The sequence below is a fragment of the Hylobates moloch genome, unplaced genomic scaffold (assembly GCF_009828535.3).
Source record: "Hylobates moloch isolate HMO894 unplaced genomic scaffold, HMol_V3 SCAFFOLD_12, whole genome shotgun sequence".
In the NCBI taxonomy this organism is placed as follows: domain Eukaryota; kingdom Metazoa; phylum Chordata; class Mammalia; order Primates; family Hylobatidae; genus Hylobates; species Hylobates moloch.
The window spans coordinates 2,889,780-2,908,515 of NW_026652287.1; the positions used below are offsets into that span (position 1 = coordinate 2,889,780).

Below are 18,736 nucleotides of genomic sequence, written 5' to 3' on the forward strand. Positions count from 1 at the left end.
GGAGAGTGAGAAAACAAAAATAATAATAATCAAAATAAAAACAAATCGATGTTAATAACTTGAGCTAGATGTTGTCATTGTGCGAAAGAGCTTCCCTTTTTGTTTAAAAAACATGGACATTTGCAGTTACTAAAAGGTTGTTCCGGAGTAGCTCAGGCCTGAGCCTTTCTCCTACATACAGTCAGAAGGACTGGAAGAGAATGGCTTCAGTTTTATGGGATGCCCCATCTTTAGAGGGCCTGAAAGTGTCCTCTCATCCACCCGTGGCATAGCCCCTGCAGTACTTGATTTCCAGCTCCTTTCTGCCTTTATCAACTCTCAAATTTGTCATTTCTCAAAAACTGCTACAGGGAATGTTTTTGTTTTATTGAAAAATAACAACAAAAACTGCTTAGTGTAAAAGCCTCATCCACACAGCATGAACAATTAGTGCAACTTAATTACCGACAAAATTAGGCTTACAACTTGATTTATGGCCCCACAGATGAAACACATATTCTTGGAGGAAAGCAGATTTCTTACAACTAACTTGAGAGAGACAAGGCAGGCGATTCTGACGGCAAGTTGTCCCGGGGCAGGGGCTGGAGTTAGGGGACCTATGAGCCCTCAGCGTCCATCTCCAAGTCTTTCTAAGTTTTGCCTCCCTACAGTTAGCTGTGTTAATTACCCAAAGAAGATTAGATGTACCAGGGAGAATGGCATACTGGAGAGAGAAAAAGTAAGAAGCCATTCTTGCATCTTATTTTAGCCACTGATTAGGTATCCGAAGTTGCATCTTCCCAAAATATCTTCCACACCAAAGAGTGGAAAAAACTTCTATTTAGCCAACTACGCATAATGAAGAAACCGTTTAACATTTTAGGCAGCAGCTGGAACTTGACAGTCACCTTTTGTCTTCACATTACAGACAGGGAAACCTTTTGCAATGGCAAAAAGAAAAGTTATTTGATGATTGCAATTCAGGGGAAAAACTCAATTTGATTTAGAAAAACATAAAATGATTGTTTTTAATAAAGAACAGGGACCACTTGTTTCTAGTCAATATGTTTGAGAAATGTTTACAAATAGACTCAGTGTCACAAATAGACTCAGACCCACTGTAGCGTTAAGGATGGAACCTGGATTATGCATTCAGTGCAGGCATCAATTTTGACACTCAGAGACCAGGTGAAGGTGTCCAAGAGACGAAAGCTCAGCTCTCTCATCACTCAGGTGAAGGAGAAAGGGGACCAGTGGTTCCAGCAGGTGTTCCGCAGGCCGGCAGCATCAGCATCGCCTGAAACTTTTTAGGAATGGAGATTGGAAGTCCCACCTTGACCTGCCGAGTTAGCTCTGCGGTGGGCCCAGCAACCCAGGTCTAACAAATTTTCCAGCGACTCTCCTGCTGGTTCAAACTTCAGAAACAGTGAAAGAGACAATCTCTTATGGTCTTTGCAGCATCGACTCTTAGGAATTTTATAGGCGAGCAATACAAAGAGAAAAGGCAACAAGTTTAAGAAATAAACAAAAGAAAAAACAGAAAGATTGATATATTCAGATAAGTAGATATAGAATAAAAGAAAAGAGCACATCTCAAAGGACATGAACCCAGAAAGACAATCTTCTGTAGAACAGCAGTTGCTTTTATGATCTTCCTTGAAACTTTGACAGCTAAAAACTCTTAAAGCATTGGTATATTTCTGCAACTACAGGCATACAGGATAAAAACGTCCATTGCCCCCTCAGTCAGATGATAACGACCCATTTTTATCTACTGAGGTGAATTCACCTCATTAGATTCAGGGCTTGTTGGTTTACAATATTCCTTAAAAATTCTGCATGCTTTTCCTCCCCCTGAGCTTTGATGGGGTTAATTTAAGGGCTCTCGTGGAGCAAAGCAGTTCTTGGGCTAAAAATTATAGGACGGTGCTTAGGGATCTTGGTGTGGGGATGTCTTAGTTGGAGATTCCGGGAGGTGTGAGTGAGAATCATGTCTTTTATCTTCTCGAAGCAATGTTGTCTCCTAAAGGATCCATTTCCTGTTCCCAGTGAGCCCTGGGGAGCACACATGAAATGTTTCTAGGGACACTAACTTGGGGGATCGTTCTGGGACGGGGCTTGGGGCCAGCATGACCTCAGTGTGGCGTGTCAGAGACTTCCTCACTCCGATCCCTAGGAGATGCGCAGGGCGGGGCGAGGGCCCTTCTCCAGCCATCCTTGCGCTCTCCCTGGCGAGGAGCCTCAGGTGCCCCCGGGCTGGAGGACCTCCCCTGGGCCTGAGGTTTTGATGAGGACGAGAGGCCGGTGGCCAGCTGGACACCTGTTGGGAGAGTGGGTGGCTCCGTCCCCGGGGTGCCCCCGCGCTGGCAACCCTCGCCCGCCGCCACCGCGCGTCCGCACTCGCAGGGAGGGTGGCCGGGAGGCTGGGCGTGGGGCGGCCAGGGGGGAGGTGGGCTTTACTTTGCGGATTGGGGCTCACAGCTGTCACTCCGAAAGGGTGGGGCTTTTTAAAAGCAGACAAATTTTTAAGGCGAAAGCCCCAGCCGGCTCCGGGCACCGTGGCGATCGCCTCCGTTCCGTTCCGGATGCGGTCCTTGCGGAGCGGGGCCCCCGCGCCGGCTGGCAGGAGGCAGCTGCGTTGCTCGGCCGCGTCCCCGAGCCGGCGGGCCCTCCTCCGCGCACATCTGGCCCGCCTCCCCCGGGCGCAGGGGGGAGCCCCGCGTCTCCGGAGCCGGCAGTGCGCTCGGCGCGCGTAGAGCCCCGCGAGCCCCAGCCGGGCCCGGGGCCAGGCGGGCCGAGGCGGCGGCCGGGGAGCAGCCGCACCCGCCAAACTTTGGGTGCCGGAGCGCGCGCGCGCCCGAGCCCCGAGGCGCAGCGGCCGGCCCGGGATGGGGGCTGCGGGCCAGGGAGCCCCGGGCCGCCCAGCGCGCCCGGCCACCCGCCCGAGGGGCTCCGAGCCGCCTCTGTCCGCGTCCCGGGCACCACAGCCCCGCCACCCCGGCGCCGCCTGCGCCAGCGCCCGCTAGCCAGCCCGGGAGCAGCCGGAGCCGCCGGAGCCCTGCGCCTGGAGGCGCCCCTGCGTGGGCCACCGGGGGCCACTCTTCGCTCGGGTAAACGGGAAAGGAAATACCCCTTGTGGATTAAAATTAAAAATAAAATTCTGCTGGGGGCGAAGGAGGGAGGTGGGGTTTGCCTGCGCGCGTGTTGGACTCCGGAGAGCAACTCAGGAGCCCGCGCGGTCGTCGCCTCCCGGCCTGGCCATGGACTGGCGGGAGGAGGGAGCAGGGCGCCCGGGCTGCTCGGGCCCCTAGCCGGGCGCTCGCTCGCCACCGGCCCCGCTGCGGGCCTCTAGGGGACTGAGACGGTCTCTTCTTCCCCTGGACGGCGCCGGGGAGCGGAGGATCTGCGCTCCGGGTCTCCAGGATGTGCCCGTCTGAGATGGGGACGCTGTGGCACCACTGGTCGCCTGTGCTCATCAGCCTGGCCGCCCTGTTTTCCAAAGGTGAGGACGCCGCGGCCACCGGGGCCCGGGGACTAACTTCGTCTGGAGTGAGTGTGTGGGAGTGTGTGGAGGATGGGGGCGGCCGGGAGAGAGGGCTTGTGTGCAGGTGTGTGTGCGCGCGTGTGAACGTGCGCTCGTGCGGCAGCCAAGCTCCTCGGACGCCCCTTGGCCGAAGGTGCTTGTCCTGGAGCACTTGGGTGGGAGGCCTTAGGTGAGACTGCTGAGGAGCCGAAAGGAAAGGAAGGCTGTTTCCTGAAAGCCTTTTCTGTAAAGGGAGGGGGCGTGGGGACCCTTGGGAGGAAATGTGGCCTCTGGAGGGCCGAGCCGGCTGTCGGGGGAGGGGATTGAGATGACCAGGGAGATTTCTGGAATTTGGGGTTGACCTTCCCTGGTGGCACTGACCTATTTGGAAATAATTTTGGAGCACTCCTGTTGCATGGGAATACTATTTTGTCTATTATAGGCTGCCAAAAAATAATAGCCTGGCGGGCAGCTCTGAAGAAGGGGGCTGGGTTTCTTCAGGTCTGCCGCTGTGGAGGTTTGGGCACAGGGTCTGGCGCTCACCCTTCCGTAGGGTGCTGGGAGCAGCAGCGGCCCCGCAGGGTGCACGTGGAGTTTCAGCTACAAGTTGTGACCCGAGTTATCCCAGCGGAGCCCTGACTTGAAGCCATGTGTCAAGGCAGAAATTCCTCAATGTTCCCTCTTCTCTCCTGCCAGCATCCCTGTCTGTCATGGGAAGAGCAAGTTTGGAAGCTCTGGACGGTCATTCTTCCTTGAAGAGAAATGGTGTGATTTGTGCGGGAGATTCTTTCCATGATTGACCTGGGCTGTTTGTGTGTGGTTCCCCCACCCGTGCCCCTTTCCTGCAGATAGATACACTGGGAGGAGAGTGAAGCGTCTCAGCAGTCTCTAATACGTGCTGCAAGAACCCTGTACCCATATTTTTCTGCAAGGATTTTTGAGATGAGATCTCTCTCAGAAACTTCAAAGCCAATTATCATGCACAAAGTCTTTTAATTACATGAATTGTCTGTTCTCTGAGTTCTTCCAGAATCACTGAGGTTAGTTTGCTTTGGATCTGATAATAGATGAAGACAGTTCGAATGCCGAGTTCTGTGCTGGTTCGATTTAGAAAGAGGAATTTACATTCCCCCTACTTCCCTGTCTTAGAAGTGTGGTTGAAATGGGCTCATGTTTCCTAATTATGAGTTAGAACAATCCCTGGGATCAGAGCTTTCTGGATTTATAATGTGCACAGGAAACCAAAGAAAACGTTGATGAATTCAGTGAACCTGACTCAGGCAGACGTGATGTTAAAAAAACCAAAATCCACAGCAACAACAGCCCAGCATTTTTTTTTTTTTTTTTAGGTTGGTTCTCACTTGGTTTTATAATAGGTCTAGACTTCTTTGTGTTTATGCTGCAATAACAAGGTTGTATTAAGAAAGGTACAGAATAGCTTTGGAAATAGGACTTCACTATTGTGTTTTTTTCACTTAGGTACATAGGTCTGTTACTGATTTCTTTATTAGACTGAGAGTGTTGGAGAGAATTGTATTTCCCCTGATTCTTGTGAACTTTTTCAACTGGGAACACTGAACATGTCCTTAAATGAGGTACTGTGTGACGTGGAAGCCTCTTCACTAGGTGGCTAAACATTAGCATGTAAAATGTTTACGATAAGCCTAGCATATGACATATTTTGTGTGTTGAACTTAAACAAGTCAGCCAGACAGTTCAAAAGTGAATCAGTTCTGTGTGGAGACTTTGTACAGCAATTAGCAGAGTCTGAGCACATGGTAGATGATTCAGGATTAGTCACAATATGTCAAAGAACAAGAAAAAAATCAACACTCCTATTAGCAAATTGTATAAAATGGAATTTCATGATGCAGATATGATTTATAAATTCAGGGACAGGGCTATTCTTTTCCCAATGTATTCATATCACTTCCTTCTAAGATTCTCTGATCACTTGAAAGTTCTCACTCATCATGCAATCAAGTATGGACTCTATTGAAAAGGATTTTAATTGGAAGTAAACTCACAGACACACACACATACACACATACCCCAAAGAGCCTCATTTGTCTGGGGCTGATTGAAAAAGAATATTATCAAGTATTAAATATCTGTTTCCACATATTATCATTTTTACTGTACTGCCTTTCCAAATAGGAATTTTTGAATGAAACAAAATGCAGATTTTAATACCAGGTTAATATGCTTGAGCCTTACACGTTTATATTTCATGAGCAGAAAATGATTAGTCATAGAACAAACCCAACCTCTTGTAGATATTTTTTAAAAACGAATAAAAATAAAGTTTTGTTGCTTGTATTTCTATGGCCCTGGGACCTAGGAAGTATGGTATGACACACAGAGTTTCTCCAGCAGCCTTGTCCTACGGCCCCTAATTTTTCTGGAGAATGGCCTTAAATGTTTAAGGTCTAGCTTTGCTGGTAGCTTGATGTAGTTTGCAATGGTGCTAGCCTGCAGATGAGTTTTAATGCATTGCTATGAACTTTGTGGGAGGGGGCAGGTGTATGGAGGGTGGGCTGAGAAGAAAAATGGGCGAGGAGATTGGAGATGGGCAGAGGGCAAGGTGATGTTTAAATACAAATCAAGAGGGTTGCCACATTTAGATTGCTTGTTACAATCGTCACACGCATCCTTCCCAGTTATGTTCCCTTGCACATGCTGGTAAGAAAGACGCAGACGCTGAGAGACCTGTGACATTGCTAGCGGGGCTGCGGCAGTGTCGTGATCCCCGTGCCTAGGGCGGTGCTGGGCACATGCTCTGCCTGCTTCCAGCTGAGTGCAGCCAGTGGCCTGGGCAGTGGGCTTCTTGGAGCACCTTCCTGAAGCTACTTCCGTGTGTAGAGCTTCTGGCTTCTAATAATATGCTGAAATGGATGTTTATACTTGGTCATATTCTTTTTCAATCAGCCCCAGACAGTTTAGGCACTTTGCATTGTGTGTGTGTGTGGTGTGTCTGTGTGTTTACTTCCAATTAAAATCCTGTTAAATATAGTTCATATTCGATTTCCAGCTGGGTGAGAACTTTCAAGGGATCAGAGAATCTTAGAGGAGAGGTGATATGAATACATTGGGACATGAACTGAACTGTTCCTGAGCTTATAAATAATATCTGCATCGTGAAATTCCATTTGACACAATTTGTTGACACTGGGGTGTTAATTGGGTCAGAGTGAAGCTTCTGGGTAGGACAGCACCACCCCTTATTGGAGGAAGCTGTGGACCAAAAAGAGCCTCAAAGTATAGTGATAACTTCTTTAGGGGTCAAGGACTTTTTGGGAGAGGAAAGAATATCAGAAGGGAGCCAGTTAGTGGGGGAGAGAGAGTGACTTTTTACTTACATTCAAATTCTGTCAAATTAAAAAGACAAAGAATGAAGAGACCACTAAGTTTTGTTTTGTATGAATTAAAGAGTTAAATCAAAATGTGATTTTATTAAAAATATTTATGTGCATAGAAAGGTAGAATTCCAAGTTTGAGGATCTGTTTAACTTAGTTATATTCTAAGAGCCAAGAAAAAATGAGTAAACAACAACAATTTCAAAAATATTTTATTATAGAAGCTATGCTACACAATATTTAGAATTTATCTATCAATTTTTCTGTTAATCCAGGTGTTATCCATCTTTCCACCCATGCATTCACCCATCATCCCATCCACCCATCCATCCACCTGTTCATTCATCCATCCATCCATCCATCATCTACCCATCCATCCACCAGTCCATCCACCCGTCCATCCATCCATCCATCCATCCATCCATCCATCCATCCATCTACCTATCCATCCATCCATCCATCCATCCATCCATCCATTGCTCCATCCATCCATCCATCCATCCATCCATCCATCCATCCATCCATCATGCCTCCATCCATCCATCCATCCATCCATCCATCCATCCATCCATCCGTCCATCCTTCCATCTGTCTGTCCGTCCATCCATCCATTCATTCATCATTCCATCCATCTATCCACTCATCTGTCCATCTATCCATCTGTCATTTCATCCATCCATTCATCATTCCATCCATCTGCATATTCATTCAACAAATGTCAAAGGCCACATGCCTTCAGTGAACACAGAGCTCAGCAGGAACTATTTCCAAGTGTTGTGAGGACACAGGACAGGTACTAAAGCATCCTTATGTAGGGATGTTTAGTGCCAGTCATTCCTCTAGATGTCAAAGTGCCTCATACCATTGCTTCGTTGCTTTAAGTTGTAAGCTCAGACCTGGGCAGTTTCATCATTCCCCTCTTCCTTTGTTCCCTCTCCTTTCCTATTTCATAACAGTAACTGCCTTCTGAGCACCAACAATGCACCCCATACCATGCTGGGCACAGGGAGTACCACGGTGAGGAAAAGCACAGGTTGATATGGTTACTGTTCCTGGAGAACTTGCCATTTATAGGAGAGACAGGGGAACATGTGAATTACACAGAAAAACATAAAGTTAGCACTGTGGGTGTGCTCTGGAGCATGGAGTGAGTGTCTCTGGATGCAGATACTTTGGCAGTTGACTTAGAGTAACTGGGAAGACTCCCCTTGTCTGAAGGATGGGCTGGCGTTACCGGGTGGGCTGGGAGGAGTCAGGACCACCCAAGTGATCCACATAATCTCCCATCTTGAGTCCACCAAGAGACTGGGACCTGGGGACTCACGAGGCCAGTGTGGCCAAGATGGTTGGGGAGAGAGCCCTGTGGATTTTGGGACTGCGTGAAGGGAGACGAGAGAAAGTGCTGAGTAGAGCTGGGTGGGCAGAGGTCAGCATCCTCTTTCACCCCCAAAATTCTCCAAGTGGATGATGGATCCCACAGTCACTGTTTCATAAGCCATGTTGAGGCAGTTTGTCATTCTTTAAAGGTAGAGGGAGGGCAGGATGGATTTTGACTTCTACACAAAGTATGTATACATTCCCTGTGGCTGCTGTAACAGGTTGCCACAAACATGTGATTTAACAGAAGCACATTCCCTGCAGTTCTGGAGGCCACAAGTCCAAAATCAGCGTAACTGGGCTGAAATTGAGGTGTCTGCACGAGGCGCTGGGGGAATCCTTCCTTGCCTCTTCCAGCTCCTGGCGGTGGCTGCAGTCCTTGACTCGTGTGCAAGTGGCTTCAAATCTCTCCCTACCCCTCCTCATGTCACCTTCTCTTCTGTGTGTCTGTGTAGAAAACCTCCCACTGCCTCTCTCTTAGGAGGATACTTCGCATTTCAGGACCACCCAAGTGATCCACATAATCTCCCATCTTGACTTAGTCACGTCCCCTTTTAACATTTCCAAATAAGGTAACCAACATTCTCAGATTGCAGGGATTTGGATGGGAATATCTTTTGGGGGAGTGCCCTTCTGCCTTTCACAAGGTTGACATTCTACAACTATTTTCTGCCTCCTCTCCTAAATTTAAAGTTCTTCTGGGGGACAAAAAAATAGGTATTTTTCCTCTCTCTGATTTCTCTCCAGTATTTTTAGCTTTGTGCTTTGGACGTTGCAGGGGCTCAATACAATTTTTAACTGTGCTTCCAAGAGTGTGAAATATTGCTGGAGATCATTTACCTGACAGTGCAGTGGTTTGATGCTGCCTTTTCCAGTAATCCAGAGTGCTGCAGCAAACACTTTGGTCAATAATACCAGCTAATGTTTTGAGTAATTGTTGTATGGCAGGCACTGTGAGGAGTGACTTACGAAGATAATTTTTGTGAATTTGCAGATAAATTCAATGGGGTAGATATGTACTGGACCAGAAGTTGAAGTTCAGAGATGTTAAGTAACTTCTCCAAGTCATAGCAACATAAAAGACAGGCAGAGTCTGAATTCTGATGCCAGAACCCATACCCCTGGCCATTCTGCTGACTTCTGATAATTATATGGAATAACTAAAAACCAGGCGGTTTGTTAGGCAGAATTGTTACGTGGTGCCAGGCTTGCCAGGGGCTGAGTGCAGAGAGGTCTTGAGACCATTTTAGTTTTTAGCTCAAAGCCTGGTATACAGTTGACCCTTGATATTTGTTGAGCAAATGAATAAATGAACATCATGTTATTTAGTTTTCTCAGCCTTATTTTTTCCAGCAGCAATCAGAAATAACACCTGAAAGGGATTCAAATAGGGATTTATTTCCAAGACCACCAGGGAGGTTGAAGAGATTCTCTGATGGCATGGAATGGTTTGGTTATCTCCTAGGTCAGCTTCTTTTTTGTTTTTTCATTTTTATTTTCCTCCTCCCCCACCTCCCTAGGTCAAGCTTCTTAAAGAACTTGCAGACATGCCCAGTGGACTGTGTTCATGATCTGTTTATTCATTTATGTCACTAACATCTGTAGGGTCCTGGGCAGGGAAGACTAAGACATGGCCTCTGGTCTTCCAGGACCAAAAGCGTAGGTGGCACATTAGTGGTCTCTGGGAAATTATAAAGAATGAGGAAGAAGCATGTGGAATGAAGACACAGACTCTTCCTGTTTGCAGAAGGAGGATGCTTGATGCTGTGAACATATGCATTGTTGATTTTGATATTTGACGCCAGACCGCACGCTTGAATGAATTGTGGAAATGATATGGTGAGGCCTCTCACAAAACGAAGAGGAAACCAGCATGGATTTGTTGTGACATGGGACCAGAGACTCAGAATATTTTTAGATGACTTTGTCATTTATTTAAAAAAAAAAATCTGCTGTAGGAAGAATTAAGGGGTACATACAACAGTCAGAGGCCAGGTGCTTCCTTCACCTCTGTCCTTAAACATTGGCTTCAGGAGTCACCCAAGGTGCACCCCTCCATAAATTAAGAATTGATGGAGAAGGAAGGCCCTTGACCTTAAAAGTAAACAAACTTATGGCATGCATCTGAAAAGCGACTGAAGTACATAGTTTTAGAACAGATCAGTCAACAGTTATAAAGGTAAAAAACATGCTTTTGAAAGAGAACTCAAATAGCCACTTCTCCCTTAAGAAGTAAGTAAAGTTTATAAATAAAGGGAGATTCAGATGTACATTTGGAAAGACAAGAGGTTCCACTCTTAGGAAGCAAGTAAAGTATATAAATAAAGGGAGATTCAGATGTACATTTGGAAAGACAAGAGGTTCCAAAAAAGTGTTTAACTTTTAGTGACATTAAGTTATTCTTTTCACGAGTGTGACATTAAATGTTTATGTTTATGGGAATCTCCCTCTGCAGATTCACCAAGAAGATGTCTGTCCGATTTCATTGTTGTTATTTCTTTGTTTGCGTTTTGGACAGGAAAGCTATATTGGTAGATGGGAAGATGCTTCAGTGATAAAAGAGCCTGCCGAGACTCAAAGAGTGTTTCACAGGATATTGTGGCAATGAAGTATTTTGATATCAAAACAGGTGGTGACATTGTCCTGCCTGCTCACATTCCCTGCTGCCCTGGCCTCTCCTCTCTTGTGCAGATGAACACCTGGCAGCCACTGCCTCTTGGAACAGCAGAAGGCACGAGACAGGAAAGTCAAGGCTAAGCATGATGGCTCATGTCTGTAATCCCAGCTCTTTGGGAGGCCCAGGTGGGAGGATCACTTGAGGAGTCCAGGAGTTCAAGAGCAGCCTGGGCAACAAAGCAAGGCTCCATCTCTACAAAAAACACGCACACACACACACGCAAATGAGCCAGGTGTGGTGGTGTGCGCCTGTACTCCCAGCTAATCTGGAGGCTAAGTTGGGAGGATTGCTTAAGCCTAGATGGTGGAGGTTGCAGTGAGCTGTGATCATGTAATACACTCCAACCTGAGTGACAGAGTGAGACCCTGTCTCCAAAAAAAAAAGAGACAGAAAAATCAAATTCCTGACTTTTGATTTCAAAAGCTGGTATCCAGCAATAGAGAAAAGATTTGGAAGAACCTGTCTTCCCAGGCATATGGTTTCTCAGCCTTTCTCTTCTTCCTTCACTAAGTAAAATTTTTTTTTTAATAGGGGAAAGGGCAGGAGAATTTGGAGGGCAGCACAGATGCTGGCAGGCTTTTGAGCTGCTCTGTGCCACGTCACTCCAATGACAAATTAAAAATATACTAGATTGACTTCGTGAATATATTGGGAGAGCCACAAATGAAGACACTCTGTCCTAAATAGCCTGGAGAGGAAGCAGAAGGAATGTTTGTATGAGGTGACCGGGCAGCATGCCCGAGCATGGCTCAAGTAGCAGAATCTTTTCCTGGCAGCCAGGGCTATGCAGACATGGCTGAGGAAGCCCAATTGGCCCGAGGAGGCCTGGTGGTCAAGACCAGGGAGGCACAAACCATAGTCTGTGTGGACTGACCACAGGAGACCAGATGCCATTTGTACCAATCACAAAGCCCTCCTGGTTGTTGTGGTCACTCCGAACCTCTCAAAACTTAGAAGTGATCCCTGAAATCACTGGGTGGGGTGGGAGTGTGGCAGTATCTACAGAGCTTTGTTTTGCTACTGGATGGAATGTGGAATGAAGATAGAGATTTAAGTAATGTTACAAACAAATGAAGAAGTCTGTATTCAGTGCTTACTGACGCTGGGCGCTGGGATTAGCGCTCACCCCAGCCCTGTTGTCCACACAATGGTAACGTGTACCTGGGTGGTGCTATGCTCAGATGGTAGCAGATGGCGTGGTGTCAACCTTGAGCATGTTGCAAGGAGACCCCAGGACTCTGTCCCCAGCCCTGCCCAGGTGAACGTTTGTATCAGAGGTGGCTGTCCAAACAGATGAGCTACTTCGTGCAAACCTCAGAAGAGCAGCTACACAGAAGGGGTGCAGTGGTAAGGACGTTGCGTGGCAGAATTGTGACCAAAAGCTCACCTGAGATGACGACAATCTAACATGTGAGACAAAGGGGATATTGCAACATACTGAACGTAGGTCACACATGCTGACTTGGGAGGTACAAGAGAGAGGAGTTTGAGAGGAACGCGTGTAAAAAGACTCGAAGATTTGTATGAAAATAAGCTTAATAAGAGTTGACAGTCATGAAACTGCCAGAGAAGAAAAAAGAGAAACTACACCAACAAGGAAGGTGTGAGCTCTGTGGGGTGTCTTGTCAATGTATCTTATGGAAGCGGAAGCCTGGAAGGCCAGGAGCACTCATGAATAATCATAGTTTTATCACTATGGATGTGGAATATCCCCGTGCTTTATCCTGACTCCACACCATCGGGACTCTGTTACATGAAGCTTCAAGTTATCTTAAGAGACTCAGGAGTCCAGGGTTGTGCTGATTTTAGATGAGGCTGACCCAGGGGCTTTAAGGATCCCACCAGAACCTGCTTCATCTCTCTCTACCTTTCAGCCCCAGTCTGTTTCTGCTCTACTGGTGGATAGGCCTTGATATGGTTTGGCTGAGTCCCCACCCAAATCTCACCTTGAATTGTAATAATCCCCACAGGTCAAGGGTGGGACCAGGTGGAGATAATTGAATCATGGGGGCCGTTTCCCCCATACGCTCTCATGGAGTGAATAAGTCTCACAGGATCTAATGGTTTTATAAATGGGAGTTCCCCTGCACACGCCCTCTTGCCTGCCACCATGCAGGCTGTGCCTTTGCTTCTCCTTTGCTTTTTGCCGTGATTGTGAGGCTTCCCAGCCATGTGGAACTGTCGGTCCATTCAACCTCTTTCCTTTATAAATTACCCAGTCTTGGATATGTCTGTACTGGCAGCATGAGAACAGAATAATACAGGCCTGGGACAGTGATGGACCAATGACTTCATGCCCGGCCTCATCTGATGCTGGTGGGGATCAGTGACGGCTTCTTTCCCATTGCTGTGGACAAGCCTCGGGATTAGCTCTGTAGGGCGTGGAAATCCTGCTCCCCTTTGATCCATCCACTGAGGGATGGGAAGGTCTGGAGCAAGGGTCAAGTGCCCCATGACAGGAGGGCTGGACCCAGGGCAGGACCAGGTGTGGTTTCCAGATGTGTGAGTGAAGGCTGAACAGAAAATAGGGCTGCTGTCTCGCTGGCTCAGTTCACACAATTATAATTTATAGGACAAATAAAGTATTTTCACCATATTGCATTGGCAATGGATGGATGATATCCAATCCAGAGAGTTGTGCTACATTGGTCTCCTTATGCTGAAGGGGAAAAATGGAAAATTTTAACTCATTCAGAAAATGAGAAACCTAGACCCCTTATCATAGTAAGTAATATTGAAGAAACTCCATGAGTTTGACTTGGAAAAGCGATGACTTCTTTTAACTACAGACATGTGTCTCTTTTGAAAGAAGGATGTGCCTATCTCTGTGGCTTCAGGTAGCAGAAGCAGATCCAGCCAGAACACCAGAGGAAGGTCCTGTGAATGAATGGAAGCTGAGCAGGGTGGGTGGGGTGGGGAGGGTGGGAGAACTTCTCACTCAAAAGAAATCATAATCCTGATTTTTATTATCATTGATGGAATGCTCATTTTAGGCGAGGCAGGGTTCTAAATGTTGTACTCTCATTCACTCATGAAATCCTCACCACCATCCTTTCAGTAGCAGCATCTCCATTTTACAGAGGCAAAAATTGAGGCACAGGAATCTGAAATAACTAGCCCAAGTCAACAAAAAGGAGTCCTTAGGCCAGGTGCGGTGGCTCATGCCTGTAATCCCAGCACTTTGGGAGGCCAAGGCAGGCGGATCACGAGGTCAGGAGATCGAGACCATCCTGGCTAACACGGCGAAACCCCGTCTCTACTAAAAATACAAAAAATTAGCCGGGCACGGTGGCAGGCACCTGTAGTCCCAGCTACTTGGGAGGCTGAGGCAGGAGAATGGCGTGAACCCCGGGGGGCGGAGCCTGCAGTGAGCCGAGATCACGCCATTGCACTCCAGCCTGGGCGACAGTGAGACTCTGTTTCAAAAAAAAAAAAAATAAAATAAAAAATAAAATAAAATAAAATAAAAGCACAGACATTAGCTGGGCGTGGTGCCACATGCCTGTAGTCCAGCTACTCAGGAGGCTGAGGCAGGAGAATCACTTGAACCCGGGAGGTGGAGGTTGTAGTGAGCCGAGATCATGCCACAGCACTCCAGCCTGGATGACAGAGACTCTGTCACAAACAAACAAACAGAGTCCTTAAACAGCTGCCGTTATGCATAAATCAGGCCACTTCGTGAGTGTGTCCATTATGAACGTGTCCAAGCAAAGACCACAAAGGCATGGATGGCCCAGGGTTCTGGGCTCCTAGGAACAAATTGTAGCATCTCCAACACGGCTACTTGTAGCCATAAATGATGGGGAGATGATGTGGCCTGCCTGTATAGAGATTGTGTTTTAGTTAAGTAGTTCCTATGGTCAGGGGAAAAAAAATCCAAATTTTACAGTTATGCAAGTGCATTTATGGAAGGTATAGAATGTCCATAAAGGTAGTAAGAAAAAACGAGGAGGAGGAGAGGGAGGAGAAGGGAAGAGGGGAGGAGAAAAAGAAGAAGAAATATCCTTCGGCCCATCTGTTCACTCAGATCAAGCCAGAAAAGCAGAAAGCTAGGCAATTTGACTCTCGTAAAATTCTTTAAATTTAATTATACTTTGGCATGAGGTTATTAGACAGTATTGAGTGATAGTCAAGAAAGATGGGTAGAGATGTTTTAAGAATATTGTCTATTAAACATAGATTTTTCCTCTTCTAGGACACGTTGGAGAAAATTTTCTTGGGCCTTAGTGTCAGGAGAAAAACAGCTGCATTAATCCTGGGAAATCATTTATACTTTATCCAATGAGCACTGTGAATTTTATAAGTGGTCACGTGTTTAGCTTTGCGTTAACTTCTAGGACCCTCAGAGCTAAATTTGCTGTTTGTAAGGATGGGCATTTAAGACAGGCCTCCTGTGAATAAGTTTTTTCCTTGGCTTTATTTTATTTTTCTATCCTTGTTCTGTCTGTTTTCTTGCCTTCTTAATTTATCCCATTGCATTTATTTTTTGTGAGCTACTTCAAATTATGTTTGAAATGAGAAGTAAAAAGAAATGATTTCCCTACCCAAAGATGACTGCTTCACATTTTGATATATTTCATTCTAGTTGTTTTTCTATGAATTTTTAAGCCAGTTTTGTTCACTCTGTGTATGGTACCTATAATTTGTTTTCAACTTTTTTGAGTTCATGTGTTTACATAAGTATTTCCTCATGTTTAAAAATGTATCGTGAGTATAAATTTAATGTCTGTATCGTGGCTTCAAAGTTTCTATGTTTGCTGGACAATTACATAATTTATACTTTTCTACTATTATAAGAAATAGTTATCTTTGTGCATAATTTAAGTTTTGAGTTACTTCCTTAGATAGACTCACAGTTACTTAATCTCTGGGCCAAAAAAGTATGAGGAGAGCTTTTGCTGCCAAGTGCTTTCCTGAAAGGGCTGCACCATTTTGCACAGATATTAGCCAGATTTGAAAGTGTCCAGTCTGCTGAACCTGATGCTCTTAGCTATGGCAAGTGTCAATTTCTGCTGCACCCAACAGCAGTCACTCAGTGCTTCTGTATGCCTAGAAAACTATTCAAAAGTCTTGCTCTTTGATGATGTTGCTCTCAAGGCCCCAGAATTCTGTTTTGGTCAAAGTGTAGTCCTTTGCCCCGAGATGAGTTGGCTCTTGAGGGGTGAGGGATTAGAGTGGATGAGGTCATTGAGTCTGATCAGTGAGGAGGACCCAGAATTGCGTGCAGCAGTTTCTTCCAGGTGTGCTTTCTGAAGTGGGCCCCAGTGAGAGGACGTCAGTGGACAGACGACGTGGAGGTAAAGAGACTTTGGCTTCACGGTTATGAGGAAGAAGAAGGTGCATTTAAAGATGGAATGGCAAGGGTGCCACCAAGTCACCAGGGAAGAGGAAACTCCTCTAGGACCTGCTGTTTGGGCGTCGCTGTTATCAAGCAGTCAGAGCAACAGGTTTCTCTATATTTTCATCCGGAATGAGAGTTCCCTGATTCGGTGACCTCCATGGAATTCGGGAGGCCCCTGCTGCCTTAATGCCTGCATGAGACTTTCACGTTCAGTCCTAGGATCTATTTGGTTCGAGTATTTTATCTTCAATGGGAAACATCAGAGGTATAAGGAACCAAGCGAATGAATCTATTTATTCAATCATTTTGAGGACAAATTATAAACGTACTATGATAGGCTCTGAGGATATAGAGATGAATGTGAGATTAACTCTGCCCTCATGAGATTAGAGTCTACTGGGGGAAAATGAGGCACGGAGAGTGATAAATATCTCTGGCAAGCTGTATAATACAGCTGCAGAAGAATTTGCTGATTGCATGATGTGAGGAAGGACTGACATTTCTGGCTTTCGTGTAACTCTTTAGAAATCTCTTTTCCATGATTGTGCTTCTTCTGTGTTGGCCGTGGTCTTCACTGCTGACAACAGATCCCACTGTGGTAGAGAGTTTTATTAGAGCATAGGAGGTAGCAGCTAGACTCCTTGTGCACCAGGGAGCCAGGGTTGGGTGCCGGGAACACCAGCAGCAGCCAGTGGGAACTCCCAGCCACAGTGTGTTCCTGTTCTGGCCCCAATCTCAATAGTACCATTGCCTTCCTTTCAGCACCGATGGTATAGGGCCTGGCAGGACCACCCGTAAATAACCAAAGACAGCCCTCTAGAATATGTAAGCAGGGCTCATCCCATGTGAAACCGTGGCCTCATGTCACTCACTGCCCTGCTCCATGTTCCAGATGGATGCACCTGCTCAACAGGACCCAGGCCAGGCCAAAAACCCAAAATCCCTGCACATCCAATTTATAGGACTGGAGCTTCTTTGATTCAACGAGTCACTCCAGAAGGGACCTAGAACTGGTGTTCTGTGTGCCAATCTGCATACTCACAGAAATACTCATCTTATTAAAGGTGATTTTTGATACTATTGACCTTGCAAAAAGCCATGTTAGAATATCTCATACATGGCATGTTTCTCTTCTCATGAGGCTTCTAGGAAAGGATGCAAGGATCCTAATTTTGTGTTGCTCACATTCCCTTTCATGATACTGACAGATGCATACTCAGTAAATGGTTGATTTGGTTTTGATTTTTCTGGATAGGTTGTTACTTTTCTTTTTTTTTTTTTTTTTTGAGACGGAGTCTCGCTTTTTCACCCAGGCTGGAGTGCAGTGGCGCAATCTCGGCTCACTGCAAGCTCCGCCTCCCGGGTTCACGCCATTCTCCTGCCTCAGCCTCTCTGAGTAGCTGGGACTACAGACGCCCGCCACCACGCCCGGCTAATTTTTTTTTTTGTATTTTTAGTAGAGACGGGGTTTCACCATGGTCTCAATCTCCTGACCTCGTGATCCGCCTGCCTCGGCCTCCCAAAGTGCTGGGATTACAAGCGTGAGCCACCGCGCCCGGCCTAGGTTTTTACTTTTCTAGCATTTCAAAGTATTCTTTGTGTTTCTTTGAACTGGAGGCCCTCAGGAGGAAGAACTGTTCCTTTTTCTGTCATCCCGTAGGCCTCTGGACTACCGTCCTGGTCAGCATTGAACAGATGCTATGAAGAAAAAAAGCAAAGCAGATCTTCCGTTACAAGGATCTTTCTTTAGAATCTGAAGCAAACTATAAGATAATGTCCAAGAAACTGTGGATTAAATGGAAGAGTTCCAGCTCCTTTCATGGATTTAAGGAAAACTTTTCTAATAGTATTTTAGTAGCAGGTGAAAAGGAAATTCTCAAATTGCCTAAGGGGTACATTAGTTAGGCCAGGTTGGCTGTGCTGCAGGAACAGGTAATGCTGGCGTCTGGTGGCTTAATATGGGAAAGGTTCATTTGTTGTTCACTCAGAGTCCAGGGCAGCAAAACTGGGGAAAGGAGGGTTCAAGGACCATGTAGGATGCATTTAACATCCAGATTTGGAAATGGCTCCATTACTTCTGCCCACATCTCATTGGCTGGCACTCGGAAACGTGACTTCCATCCAACTGCAGAGAGGACTGGGGAACGTAGAAGAACACATAGGTATCTGGTCAGCACTACCAGTCAAAAGGAAACGTATTTGTTCACGTAACTGAGATTCTGGGGACAAAAGTGGCATCAGGCAAGGCTTGATCCAGGTGCTCAAGTGAGGCCCTACAGACCTAGAATCTCTTAGCCGTCCTTCCTGTGTTCTATTCAGATACTCTCCCTCATTTAGACAAAATGGCTTCCTAGCTCAGAATTACACCTTATCCTAACTTTAGTAAAAAGAAAGAATGTTTCTCTTAGTTCCATCAAAGCTCTGGGCCTGCCTCTTATAGGACCACAATGCTCCTTGGGACCTCCCTGAATCAGTCACTGTG

General features: G+C 46.3%; 1 protein-coding gene across 1 annotated transcript in view; it reads left to right on the plus strand.

The window, feature by feature from the left end:
- The first annotated feature begins 2,879 nt into the window (after nt 1–2,879).
- The window catches only part of TMEM132D (transmembrane protein 132D), an 832,732-nt gene continuing 816,875 nt past the window's right edge, over nt 2,880–18,736 (plus strand). The window contains exon 1 of the mRNA XM_032168279.2: nt 2,880–3,481. Within this exon, the coding sequence (XP_032024170.1) occupies nt 3,403–3,481 (79 nt within the window). The 5' untranslated portion in view covers nt 2,880–3,402. The remainder of the gene's footprint in view (nt 3,482–18,736) is intronic.